The sequence below is a fragment of the Myotis davidii genome, unplaced genomic scaffold, assembly GCF_000327345.1.
Source record: "Myotis davidii unplaced genomic scaffold, ASM32734v1 scaffold591, whole genome shotgun sequence".
Taxonomy (NCBI): Eukaryota; Metazoa; Chordata; class Mammalia; order Chiroptera; family Vespertilionidae; genus Myotis; species Myotis davidii.
Window position 1 is genome coordinate 828,488 of NW_006284340.1, and position 12,800 is coordinate 841,287.

Sequence of the window (12,800 nt, forward strand, 5' to 3'; positions counted from 1 at the left end):
CTCTCCTTCACTGTCTAGCTCAGTGCTACCTACCTGCCCATCCTGACATCCCAGGGTAAATGCTGCTTCCTTCAGGGCGTTTCCCCAAGCCCCCCAAAGGGAGGCTGCTGGCCCTCTGGGTTTTCATGACGCGGCGTCCCAGTGGGCAGCACTCAGCCCAGCCCACCCACACCCCGCACAGTGCCTGGCGCGTTGTGGGTGCTCGGTCATGTCTCTTGAAGGACTTGAAGGAAGAGAGTGGGAAGGTGATCACCGGGCCCTGGGGTGATGGCCTCGGTAGAGGAAGGAGGACAAGCCCAGCCCAGACACACCTGCCCAGTCTCCAGCGATGTGGCCACGGACTCACAGCTAAGGGCCCAGCAAAGCTGGGAAAACTGGTGGCAGAGCATGTCCTGCGCTGATTTTGGTGTTGTTGGTTTTTTTGGTGGAAAAATAAACATCACCCACATTCAGCTGCAGCTGTGTAATATCGCCAACACTTCAACATACAACTGAGAATAAAAGGTTCCTAGAGGGAAGGGCAGCACACTTCTCACCATGTGGCCTGAACCTGAAGGTGCACAAGGAAGCAAGGGGACAACATGACATCCCTAGGGTAGCACAGGTGACATCACCGAGCTTGGGAGGCAACGGGGCTGAGGGAGGGCACACCGAACTGAAGGTAAACAGGCCTGGGTTCAAATTCTGGCTTTACCATATCAATCATTTGACTCTGGGCAAGTTATTGAAAGTGTCTGTGTCTCAGCTTCCTCATCTATAAAATGGGCATGGGTGATACCCAGGCCTGATAACTCTGACCTGGCAGTATGATTTTTAGGATTAGATATAACACATATATATGTCCACAGAGATAGAAAAAGTGTTGTCTCCTGCATATAGTTCCATAAATGGCAGCTGTCATGCTAGGCCAATGCCAGGTGATGTGACAGTGCTTTCTCCTTACCCCTCCCCACCCACAGCCACCTCTCGGATTCTGGGCCTTCATATTTAGCCCTGACTCCCTCCCAACCCATCATCTAGGGGTTAATCCCCCTGAGAAAAATCCCATAAATAGCCCAATTACTGGAGCGAATATTCTTCCTGGGCTAGAGATTGAGCTCCCAGCTCTCATTCCCTAACAGAGTGATCAGAACGTGAGCAAATGGGGCCGAGTCGCAGGTTCGGGAGATGGGTGTAGACACTGCCTGGCTCAGCCAGACCAGGGGGACGGCAGGGCTGGGAACAGACAACCCGCAACACCGCCCAGATTCCCCTCAGCACCCTCCTGCGTATCCCAGAGGTGATAAGAGAATCTGGGATGAAGCAACTAATAATTCCATTAGCATTTATTAAGTAGCTACTAGAACCCAGGCCCTGGGCTACAGAGATAAGCAGGGCTGAAAGGTGCAGTCCTCATCCTCACTCTCCTGTCAGCCCTGGCTCAGCAGTGCCTTAGAGCTCCTCCCCCCCTCTATCACTCGCCCATCTATTCCAGGTTCTGAGACTTATTACCTAGACTAATATATAATAATGACTTAAAATTATTTTGAATTCTCCAGGTGGCCTCACACACGTTTAGAAATAGCATCTTCTGAACTGTTACCAATACAGGAAAAGATCCCCAAGTGATATAAGCTCACAGTACGTAAAAAGACACGACAAATTCCACTGTTTTTAAGAAGAAATGAGAATACATTAACTTTGGTGTGCCTCGGTCCCAGCAGTTGCTTGAGTACTCAACAATACAAGTTTTGTTAAATGGATGAATGGATGGATGGATGGATGGATGGATGGATGGATAAATGAGTGAATGAACAAGACAATTCATGAAGAAACAAACTGCAACTTCCAATCCAGTCTTTATGCATTAAGCTGCCCGAGTTATGGGCCTTCTTAACCACAGGCCAGAAAGCTGTATTCCCAGACCACAGAGAGATACCTGGGGCCCTGGTCCTCTTCAAGTCACCATGTGCCTCAGCTTTGGGCCAGGGGCAACGGTCTCATTACACTCCTCCTAAGCCCACCTCACATGCTCCAAGGGGAGGAAGGAATGTGCATTCAAGGAGCTACAGACCACGAAGCCCATAAAACTGCGAGGGTGGGAACATGAGTGTTGAAGAAGGAGCTTGGGGCCAGAGCCAGTACCCACCACCCAGTGGGTCACAGGTCCTCTCTGAACCTCAGTTTCTTCATCTATAAAATAACAAGGTCTCATAGCGGGGATTATGAGGACTGGACGAATAATGTACACAAATTAACTTTCACACCATGAACTCCCACAGCTTCCAGGCCTGAGAATACTAAAGGTTAAAAGTTCAGAGGTGCAGGCAGAATGTGGCGGCCCAGGTGCCTGGATAGGCAGGAACCGAGAAGGAACCTGCCCTGTGCTTGGCGTAGTCAAATGGGAGAATTTAGAAGAAGACATGGACTCAAACCCAGTCAGCCCAGCGGAGTCGTGCGGTGTTCCTGCGCGCTCTGACGGTGCCCCATCTCTTAGCATCTTAGCAAAGGTCAGCGACAGAGGCTTTTCACTGAGCCAGCTGTGTGACACCTCAGCACCCCGCCCTCCTTCCGCTCCAGTCACACACCGAGAGCTGAGAAGCCGTGCAGCCGGAGCCCGAGCGCTGTGCCGCACTCCGGCACCTGTCACTCCTCCTGTGCACTGGAGGAAAATGGGAGGTGACGCCTGCTGCTGAGGTGGGAAGTCAGAGCTGCGAGCAGGGACAGCTGTGCGGGTGGTGTCAGGCAGCCGGGAGGGGGGCCGCACGGGGCAGGGGTGAATGCACCAGCCCTGGGTCACAAGGCACAATGGCAACCCCTGGACCTGCTGTCAAGAGGCAGGTGGTCTTGGGCTGCGCACTTCACCTCTCCGAGCACCAGGTGACTCGATTCCCGGGCCTGCTCTGCCACCTCCCCGGGTTGGTATCACAACGCACTTCACGCATCTCAGACCCCAACGGCTGTACGATGCCCCATGATTTTATGTACCACGAAGGAAGAAAGAGAAATGCCGTCAGGTAAACTCCATCATGCCATCACTGTGCGACAGGCTGGTTTCAGAGATGCTGCAGCACGAGAAACGTGCGCCTGAGAGGCACTGTGGTGGACAGCAGCACCGTGTACACTAAGACCGGATCCGATCACCCGGCCCCGTGGGATAGAACCGCGGCCTCAGTGCCCATCTCTAGATGCCAAGCCCTTCCCCTGAAGCACGTTCACATGTGAGTTAAGGAGACAGACGTCATTAAGTGCAGGAAGAACGGGGCGAAGTACCACTGGGTCCGGTGGACAGCAGGGGCCTTTCAGCAACGTCTGAAGAGCCACTAAGAATGAGATGCGAGGTCTGGGTGGAGAGGGAACAGAGGGGACAAGTGACTTAGCCCCAGGCGTGCAGGTGAGGACACAGAGGACCTTCTTGGCCAGGCTAACGGAAGGACCCTGCTGACCCCCCAAATCTGCTCCTCCGGCCACACAGCAACCCTTATTCAAAGGCAGTGCTGGGCTCCCGCCTGTCTGCCCTCCGCCTTGCCTCACACAGCCTAGTCCCAGACCCTGTGCGGAAAACAGGCTCGCCTTTAGAAGCACTTCAACCTGTCACAGTGCCTCTTAAAAGGTGACATCCAAACCACGTACGTTGGAGCATCTGGAATAATTATCTGTAATACCAATCTAAGTGTCAAATAACTGCAAAAATGGAGAAATATGCTGTGTCTATCCACTTAACAAAATGGTGATCACTCAGTACAGATTTTAATGACAATAAGGAGTAATATATAAGATGCTCTTACTATATTGAGAACAGGCAGCAAAAGTGCAAGCATTGAAAAGGGAGCTTGCTTAGCATTCAAGCGCCGGAAGGAAATATCACAAAACAATCAGGAATTTTTTCTTAAACGGTGAATTGTTTTTTCCTTCTTTTGACTTTTCTGTATTTTCTTTAATGAACATGTAACAGTTTAAAATACAAGTAAATAGATGAGATGGGAAATTCCACATGGCATCTGACACATGCTTCTTGGGGAGACCAATACGTATAATGCATACATGTCTCAGTGCTTTTCTTCTAGACAGAACCACTCTTCTTAGTAACTGAGAGTCTCATCTATGCCTTTCACTTAGATAGCATATATTATTGTTTTAGGGACATTAATCACCCAGCTATTATCAAAAAGTAAAAAAAAAAAAAATAAGTGTTGGTGAGGTCATGGAGAAAGGGGGACCCTTGTGCAATATGTGGGTGGAAATGGAAATTAGTGCAGCCCCTGTGGGAAACAGTATGGAGGCTCCTCACTGAATAGAACTACCATATGACCAGCAACTCCACTTCTGAGTACATATCTGAGGACAATAAGATCACTGTCTTAAAAAGACCCATCTGCACTCTCACATTCATTTCAGCATTATGCACAGTAACCAAGATGCTGGAATAGTCTAGGTGTCTGTGAACAGAAGAGCGGATAAAGAATGAGGTGTGTGTGTGTGTGTGTGTGTGTGTACAGTACACACACCATGGAATATTATTCAGCCCTAAAAAAAGAAGGAAGTCCTGCCATTGGTGACAACATGGATAAACCCGGAGGACATTATACTAAGAAATAAGCCAGACACAGAAAGACAAAGTCCAATACGATCTCACTTGTATGTAAAGTTGAAAAAAAAAAACAATCAAACTTAGAGTACCAGAGAAAAGAATGGTGGTTTAGCAGGGGCTGGAGCGTGGGAAAAGGGGAGATACCGATTAAAGGGTGCAAACTTTCACCTATAGATGAGTACTTTCTGGAGATCTCGTGTACAGCATGGTGACATAGTTAATAATCATGTATTTTATACTTGAGATTTGCCAAGAGAGCGATATCAAGTGTTCTCACCCCCACCCCCCCACCCCCACACACACAAAAGGTAACGAGGTAAGGAGATGGATATGTTAATTAGTTGGATTGTGGTAATCATTTCACAGTGCATTCGTATATCAAAACATCACATGGCACATCTTAACTATATACAATTTTTGTTTGTCAATCACATTCCCACAAAGCTGGAAGAACTAAATAATAAAGCATCGCCCCAGAACGCTGCATTTTCTATGACCACGTACTTCTGAAACACTATGTATAAATTGTATCTTTATACACCAATGTATCTGAAATGCAGCAGAGTTTTCTTTTAGAAAAATAACCTTCAGAAAATCCTTTTGTAAGGCAACAGGTGTTTTCCCAACATAAATAATCATCTCTGTCTACGTATCTGTCCCCTGTATTGAGCTGGCTGCCTACAAGCTTCCATTTGTAAATTCCAGTCCATTGCACCTTCAACCTGATCATTTTATCGCAATTGGTGTGAAGGTTAAAAATAGGAGTATTATGTCTATTCTGGGGGGAAATGGATACATGCAAACATTTCCAAGGTCTTACCTCTCTCAGCTTTGTCCCCCACCCCCCATGCCCCTGGCTATTCCCTGGAAGAAATTTCTACTCTGCTCCCCTCCCCTTTTGGTTTATCATAATGGGGGCTCCTATTTCTCCCCTCCACATTTCTACTCCATCTTCTTCTTTCCCTCACAGGTGTGAACTACTGTCTGCTAGATCCTGGATAAGAGGACTTCCATGCCCATCTCTAGCTGCCACACCCGCAGAGGACATGGCTCCCCCAAGGGCCAGGCTTGCCCCACCCCTTCAGGCACCAAGAACCACCTGCCACAAAGACCAACAGGAAACCACAGAAGCCAAATGAGGCACAGCCCTCACCCCCCAACCCAAGCCAATCACCTAAGCTGCCAATGGGGTTGGATTGGCCCCAGGGCAGGCATGCTCTATTCATTTCCCACAGGAAAGATGATCTGTCAGATACTGAAATAAATGTGCCGCCCATGACTCTGGGTCAGCTACAGTGTGGCAGTGCTGTATTAATTTCCAAAGGAATGATTTATCAAACATTAGTGGGACTCCATGTTATGCCTCCTCCTGTTGAAAAATCTGCAAATCATAAAAAACTGTCATCAGAACATGCGTCTCATTGATCCGTTCGGAAGATATAGTTGGGGTCTTCTCCAACCTCTGAAAGAAAACTGCACCTGGTGCATCTTTTGGCGCATCTTTTGGGGGTGCCCCTCAGGCAAGACCAGCCGGGACATGTGCCCAGCACTAGCCGAGCACAGGTGGGAAGTCAGAAGCAGCAGCAGCCTGACCTTGACTCCATGGCTCCACGGACTGCCACCTGCACCTGCACAGAGGACACGCACTCCCCTGCAGGTGGTCGTCTGTGGCCCAGACCCATGGGAGAATGTTATCCTCAAACTTCTCCCTCTGCACTTCTTGTCCCACCCACCCTGACCCCGGGGTTCGCTGCATCAGCCACTGCAGGACACCGCAGCCCCCAACACCAAGAAGAGACCAGAGGACTCACCCGCTGAGAACCACGATGAAGTCCATGACGTTCCAGCCGTTGCGGAGGTATGAGCCCTTGTGGAAGATGAACCCCAGGGCCACGATCTTGATCCCAGCTTCAAAGCAAAAGATTCCAATGAAATAGGGTTCCGTCTTCTCCTGTGGGGTGAGGAGCAGAGATGCCGGTCAGCGGAGGGCTGTGCTTTGAGAGAAGAGGGAGGCAGGTGAAGGTACGCCCAGGCCTCCTCTCCTCTCTCCTATGGGACACCTGCACAGGTGGGAAGCGAGGGGGCTGGAGGACAGGGGCTGTGAGCGTCCTTCGTCCCCTCCCCTTGACCTCCCTTGCTCACGTCACTTCACAAGTCCCTTAGGAAGGGAAGGAAGGGCCTGGATCCTGTCCCTGCCCTTTCTTCTTGTCTGTCCACCGTGGGGTGTGCACACGGCGTCTGCAATGCACTCAGAACTTGCTGGGAGCAGGAGTCTGAAAGGTCAGTCATTTTGCCCTAATGCATCCCAATGGGGTTCCTCCTAGCCCTGGAGGTCAGAGAGGAGGGAAAGGGCCGGGTGATGGAGCAAAGGAGAAGGGAACCGGAGAGGAGGAGGGGGAAAGAGAGGCGAGAAGACGCAGGCACATACCAGTCTGCGGGACATCGGGGTCTTGTCATCCTCAGGAAGATGCTGCTCCAGGGCCAGGACGATGCAGTTGGCGATGATGGTGGCCAGGATCATGTACTCAAACGGCGTGGGAAGGAGGAGTTAAGGAGCAGACTCACCAAAGAGAGAGCGGCACAGCCTCCTCGGTGGCTGTGCACATAAACACACTAACCTGGCCGACCCCCAGGGTGTCGGTGCCGCCTGCGTGCTCCACCCTAGCGCACTGGACGGCGGGTGGTCCTTAGCCCAGGAAACTAGAACCATTTCTGATCGGGTGCTGAACACAAAGCATCTTCTCCAAGAAAAAAAAGTGGAGCCAATAAAATAATACAGTTGGACCTAAGGTGCTCTCTAGTTCCGTAGTGGATTCGAGAACACATCCCAGAACTAGAACTGAACACGAAAGGAAAGAGGAAGAGTCACTGACGCCATGCAGACCCCTTTTCTTCCCACTCTGCACACCGCTGGCCTGTGTGGTGCCTGGGCGAGGACACAGCTGTGGCTGCTGCTGCCTCTGGGAGTCACAATGGACCCTCCTCTAGGACCTCTGTGCGCCTGAGTAGGAGGGCTCTTGGAAGAGGAACTCCCTCCATGTGAGCTCTCCTCTGTGTTAATAGCCAATTCAGAAGCACATGTAAAGGGGCCAGGAGAAGCCCCCCCCCCCCTTATTCTCCCCACAGAAAACAGACAGATCATGAGTCTGAATCCAGGACAGCAAAGCCGGGGCCTCGAGGAACACAACGACCACTGAATGGTCAGCGGAGTTTTTCTAAAGACAGGTGAGGGGGCTGCCTGGGCGTTCTAGAAAAAGCAGCACTGTGAGTCTGGTGCCAGCATCCTGACTCCCGCAGAAAAGGTCGTGCCACAAGCCCAAGGGGAGCAGAGACAGTTAGCAAAGCGAGAGCGAGGGATCAGCGGCTCCGAGTTGAGTCACTCTGCATGCTGGATTTTATTGTTGTGACAAACACAGGCCAGCTGTTGCCACTGGTCTTGCCGAGCAACCTACGCTCTGGCAGATTCTGAAATCCCGGGCAGGAGAGAGGAGTCGTCGATCTGGCAAAGTGGAGGGAAGGGAAGGGACTGCTCTCCTTGTCCCCTGACACGTCCAAGGTGGCTATGTAAGGGGTAGGGCCCAGAGCCCTTTCTGGGGAGCCAGAAGGAGGGCCAATCCTAACGTGATGCCTCCCTGTCCCGGCCATGACCTCGGTGCCAATGAACATCAACGGCAATGAGCACTCAGGGTGTTGACAAAATGTGGGGCTCAGCTGGCTGCTCACCACGGCTGGCGGCTGGCGAGGCCCCATGCAAACTGGGAAAGCTGCTCCACACGAGCAAGGAGCCCAGGCCAGGGGCTGGGAAATGGGACAGGGAGCCTGCACGGTTTCACTCGAGCTGCAGAGGTCACGGGCTCTCACTGGTCTGACTGAAGTCCCCTGAAAACCTTAAAGTGATAACCAGAGACTTACACGTCAAGGAGCTCTTAGTTGCTGACTTGTAGGCGAGACGGGTCCTGGCACCTGCCCACCTCCAAGGCCTCCACCCAGCAGGGCCCGCCTGGATTGCTGCGGCTCCACTGCGGCCTCCACTCCTCGCTCCCACTCACACACCTGCATCTTCCTAGTCAGATGAGATGAGTGTACAGCTCCCTGCTAGGATCTTTCAACTCACCTAGCTGCAAGCCCAATGCAGATGCATGAGGCTCGGCGGGAAACATGGGGCTAGACTCAGGAAGGTGTGGCATCACCACTGCAGGTGCTCAGGGCGCTCAGGGCAGGAGGACGGCTGTGGGTCCCGCTGCTCCTGCCAGGCGCCCTGTGACTGGCCAGGTGTCGGGATGGCTGAGAATTCAAGAGGTCTCAATGAATGGCGCTACCTAAGGCCCGGAGGCTAGAATCTAAGGGTGAGAGTTTGGTAATTTCAGAGTTTCTGACAAGACCTCATTTCCGTGTCCCGTCCCCATTCCCACAATCCTCTCTCTCTGTCTATGGTCTGATATCTAAAGACCCATTCAGAGCAGCGATTCTTTGGCTAACAATTTTGAAAACTGTCCAAATACACATACCCTTGAGCCCTCCCTTTAGGTCTCATAGATCATCTACAGCTCAGGATAAATTCATGTCTGGGGCAATTAAAAGGTGAGATAGGGATGCAGAAGGAAAGATCAGGCTCTGGACGTGGCATGTGTCTGTGGACTCGATGAAAGGACAGCGAAGGAGAAATCTTAGGTGAGGACAGCAGGAGAGGACATCAGATTCTGGCTATCCCACCCCTCTCCCTGACAGCCCTTCCTCCATCCTCCTGTCCACTTCTCTTTCTGAAAAAAGCACAGAGAGAGGGCACTTGGTGCTTTTGCTTCCTCCTACAATGGCTTTTCTCCTTCTCTCCGGTCATATGTCAAGATCAAGCTCAAATATTACCTTATCTGTGAAGGTTTCTCCCTCTGCCCATAGCTCTTTGATTGTGCAATTTCATTATTTCTCCTCATATTTATCTACCCCCCCCCAAAAAAAAACATAAAAAACACACAACAACTATCTCTTGAAACAGGGACAGTGTTCTGGCCATCTCTCCATTGTCAGTGCTTACAGGACTCCTGGTACACAGTAGGAGCTCACTCAATGATAAAGGCAGACATAAATGAATGGGAGCAGCAAACACTGTTGAGGAGCCATCACAAGTCAGGGTTGTAGTTGCTCATGGCTCAGGCCAGGGTTTCCTGCTCAACCCCACCCCTGGGACTGACTCAGGGGCACCACTCCCCTCTCTCCTGCTGGTAGAACCTCAAGCCGGATGGAACCTCTACTACATTTCCAAAGGGAAGAGCCTGGTCTCAAATAATGGCCCACAGGTCACGTGAATGCACCTCACAGGCTAAAGGTGTGGCTTGGGAAGATCAAAGGAAGCTCCAAGTTGCCAAGGCCTCAAAGAACCGGCCCTTCCTGGGACAGGTGGATGGAAAGCTGTCTGGGACTCTGACTTGTTCTGCCCAGGGGTTCAGCGATTCCCATCCCATTCGGCGCCTGACACTGAATACATTTTGGACAATCTCTCTCCCTGGTGTCCGCAGTGATTTGAGGTTTGAAATCTTGAACAAACAGAGCTAACGAAGCAACGAGGTGTGGAAGCCTTAGGACAGGGGCTTTGCCTATCTTATTCACCTCTGTGCCACTGGGGACCAGCACACAGGGGGCACTCAGGAACAGCACAGGAAAACCAGAGCCTGAGGTATGTCCACAAAAGGTGCCCTGCACGTTCTCCACACTTTTACCCATTTGAACACACACACACACACACACACACACACAATCTATGTTAAAAAAAAAATTTTAAAAGACAAAGGAAAAAGATCTGTCTTGCTAGAAGGAGAATGAGTTTTCTTGGGGTAGTGGAGTTACTTTCACTTTCTTCTTTACTCCTTTATGCATTGTCTGCGTGTTAAAATGAGCATGCATTAATTTCTGATTATAAAATCACTTAGAGTGATATGTATTCTGAAAAAGAAAACAATGAATACAAAAACCCACCCCACCCTGAGGGTCATGGAAATCAGTACAGGATTCCTCAGAGGATCAAACACGGTAGAACAAAGGGACCAGACCAATGAGGGAATGGCCTTGAAAGTACTTTGAAACTTGCAAAAATACCTCCTCTCCCTTATCTGTCTCTGCTGCTCCCGCCTCATTTCATAAACTTTCCTGGCAACCTCCCCCCAACACCCCTTCACTCCTCTCTCCCCCTGAGCCTGCTAATGAGGACCTGTGTTGCTCCAACTTTCTTTCCTGTCTAGCAGCTCTAAGACAATCATTAGGGAAATGATAAAAATAGGTTCACTTATTGATTTATCTCCTTTACCCAAAGCTCCTTCCTTCCAATGGTTGACTTGTTTCCTTAGCAACACAGCTAATTTGAGCAGCCCTACTTGGCCTGCACACCTGCCATTTGTTCATTTCCTTCCTGAAGCTCAGAAAGCTGGGGAGAGGGGAGGGCTGCCCCTCAGACTACAGTGGTGGTAGTGGTCCTGCTTGTCAACAGAGCTGAGCCTTCCCTCTGCCTGGCCCAGCAGAGCCTTCCTATCCCCACCTCTCAGGGACCGGACTGGGAAGAACTTAGCCTCAAGCAGCAAACCCGGGTGCCCCGGGGGGAACATGGAACACGCAGCCCTAAACCCCCTGGGTCTCCTGTGCTCCCAGCTGCCAGCTCTCAGACTGTGGCATCAGAACACCACGGAGAATGAACACGCTCAGAGGGGCTGAGGGCCACCAGGGACGCAGGCAGACAGAAAGCTGTGCTCTCTCCCGGACTCCAGGCCTAACGGAGATGGCACTTTTGTGGGGAGCAGCCTGTGGCCACTCAGGCATTGTCTGCAAACTCCTGGGGAGTCTAGAGTAGCCCACAGTCTCAGGGGAAGCATGCCTCAGTCTCCTGTACCCACATCTGCCCCTCGAAGGATGTCTGTCTCCTTCCACTCCCTTCCATCCCAGCCCCCTGCGTCTAGATGTCTAATGCTAAGAGCCTAAGAGTCTCAGAAGGCGGCCCAGGTGCTTTTGTGCGTATCTTTCCGCCCTTCCCTCACCTGCACATAAATATCATTCTTACAAGTGGGATGTTGACTGGAAGACTGTTACAGGGAAGGGCCCTGTCTAGTGTGCTACTCCCACAAGCACTCCTCCTAAGAGAACATCTTAAATATGAACGGTAGTGAGAGGCAGCCCTCCAAGGCTGGCATGCCACTGTTCTCCTGTGAGGAGACTCGGCATTTCCCCGAGACCTGCCATGCAGTGGGGAGAATGAGGCTTGGCAATGGAACACCGGAGCCAGGGTTCTCACTGCAAAAACCGCCCAACATGGTCCTCAGGTCAGGGAAAGCCCCCGGCCACTCCCACAGAGCCAAACAAGAAACACAAACGGATCAGATGAGGAAGGCTTTTGGGAAACTGTAAGGTGCTACACAAATGCACGTGTTTTATCATCCGACTGAATCAATCTTTAAGTGTCTGCTATGGCTGACAGAGCTTTGGGGTACGCATCTGTCTGTGGTCGCAGCCTCTGGGAGCGGCCTGGCTGGCTGCAGTGGGGGCGGACGCTCAAGAGGCCCACCGCCATGCGGGATTTAAAAGAAAATTATGGTAATGGGCCTCCGGGAAGAGCGCAGAGACATTTGGCCCAGAACCCCCCAGGACTGTGGAAAGCACATCCAAACACCAGTCCCGGAGGAGGATTTATGAAGCCGATGGCTCCGATGTAATTTCTCCTGATGATTAGAGGGGACATTAATCACACCAAGGCCAGGGCTAAGCACAGGAGGGCTGAGCCACCACAGAAGCCCGGCTCCAGCTCCTGCGGACCCTGACGGGAGCGCAGTGAGATCATGCTGGTGAGATCATCCTCCCCTCGCGTGGGCTGCGAGAGCCACACATTTGTCCTGGAAGGACCGACCCGGCCGGCAGCATCCAAGAGACAGGACCTTGTGCCTAAAATGCAGACCCAGCACGAGCCACCACCAGCATTTCCAGAGTGTGTCTGCTCCCTCCTGGTCATCCTCGCCATCCTTAGAGGCTGGTGTGCCTGGCCTGTCTGTCCGCACAGGCCGTGAGTGCGGTCCTCAACCCCCCACAGCCTGCAGAGGAAGTTCAAACGGGCCTGGGCCAGCGGTCCTTCCAGAAGGCTGGCTGTGTCACTCTGCTCCAGACCCCACTATGAAGCAGGAGTGAGTATGCGATTCCAACAGGGTCTCTCCTCAAGCCTTCTCTTCCCTGCCCTGCCCCCCCCTCCGCCCCCGACCCC

At 51.7% G+C, this 12,800-nt stretch overlaps 1 protein-coding gene across 1 annotated transcript in view; it reads right to left on the bottom strand.

Moving 5' to 3' along the window:
* CACNA1E (calcium voltage-gated channel subunit alpha1 E) overlaps nucleotides 1-12,800 on the bottom strand; it is a 435,061-nt gene that overhangs the window by 256,281 nt on the left and 165,980 nt on the right. Inside the window, exons 4-5 of the mRNA XM_006754527.2 lie at nucleotides 6,999-7,104; nucleotides 6,382-6,521 (exon numbers count right to left, since the gene is read on the bottom strand). Coding sequence (XP_006754590.1) covers nucleotides 6,382-6,521; nucleotides 6,999-7,104 — 246 coding nt within the window. The remainder of the gene's footprint in view (nucleotides 1-6,381; nucleotides 6,522-6,998; nucleotides 7,105-12,800) is intronic.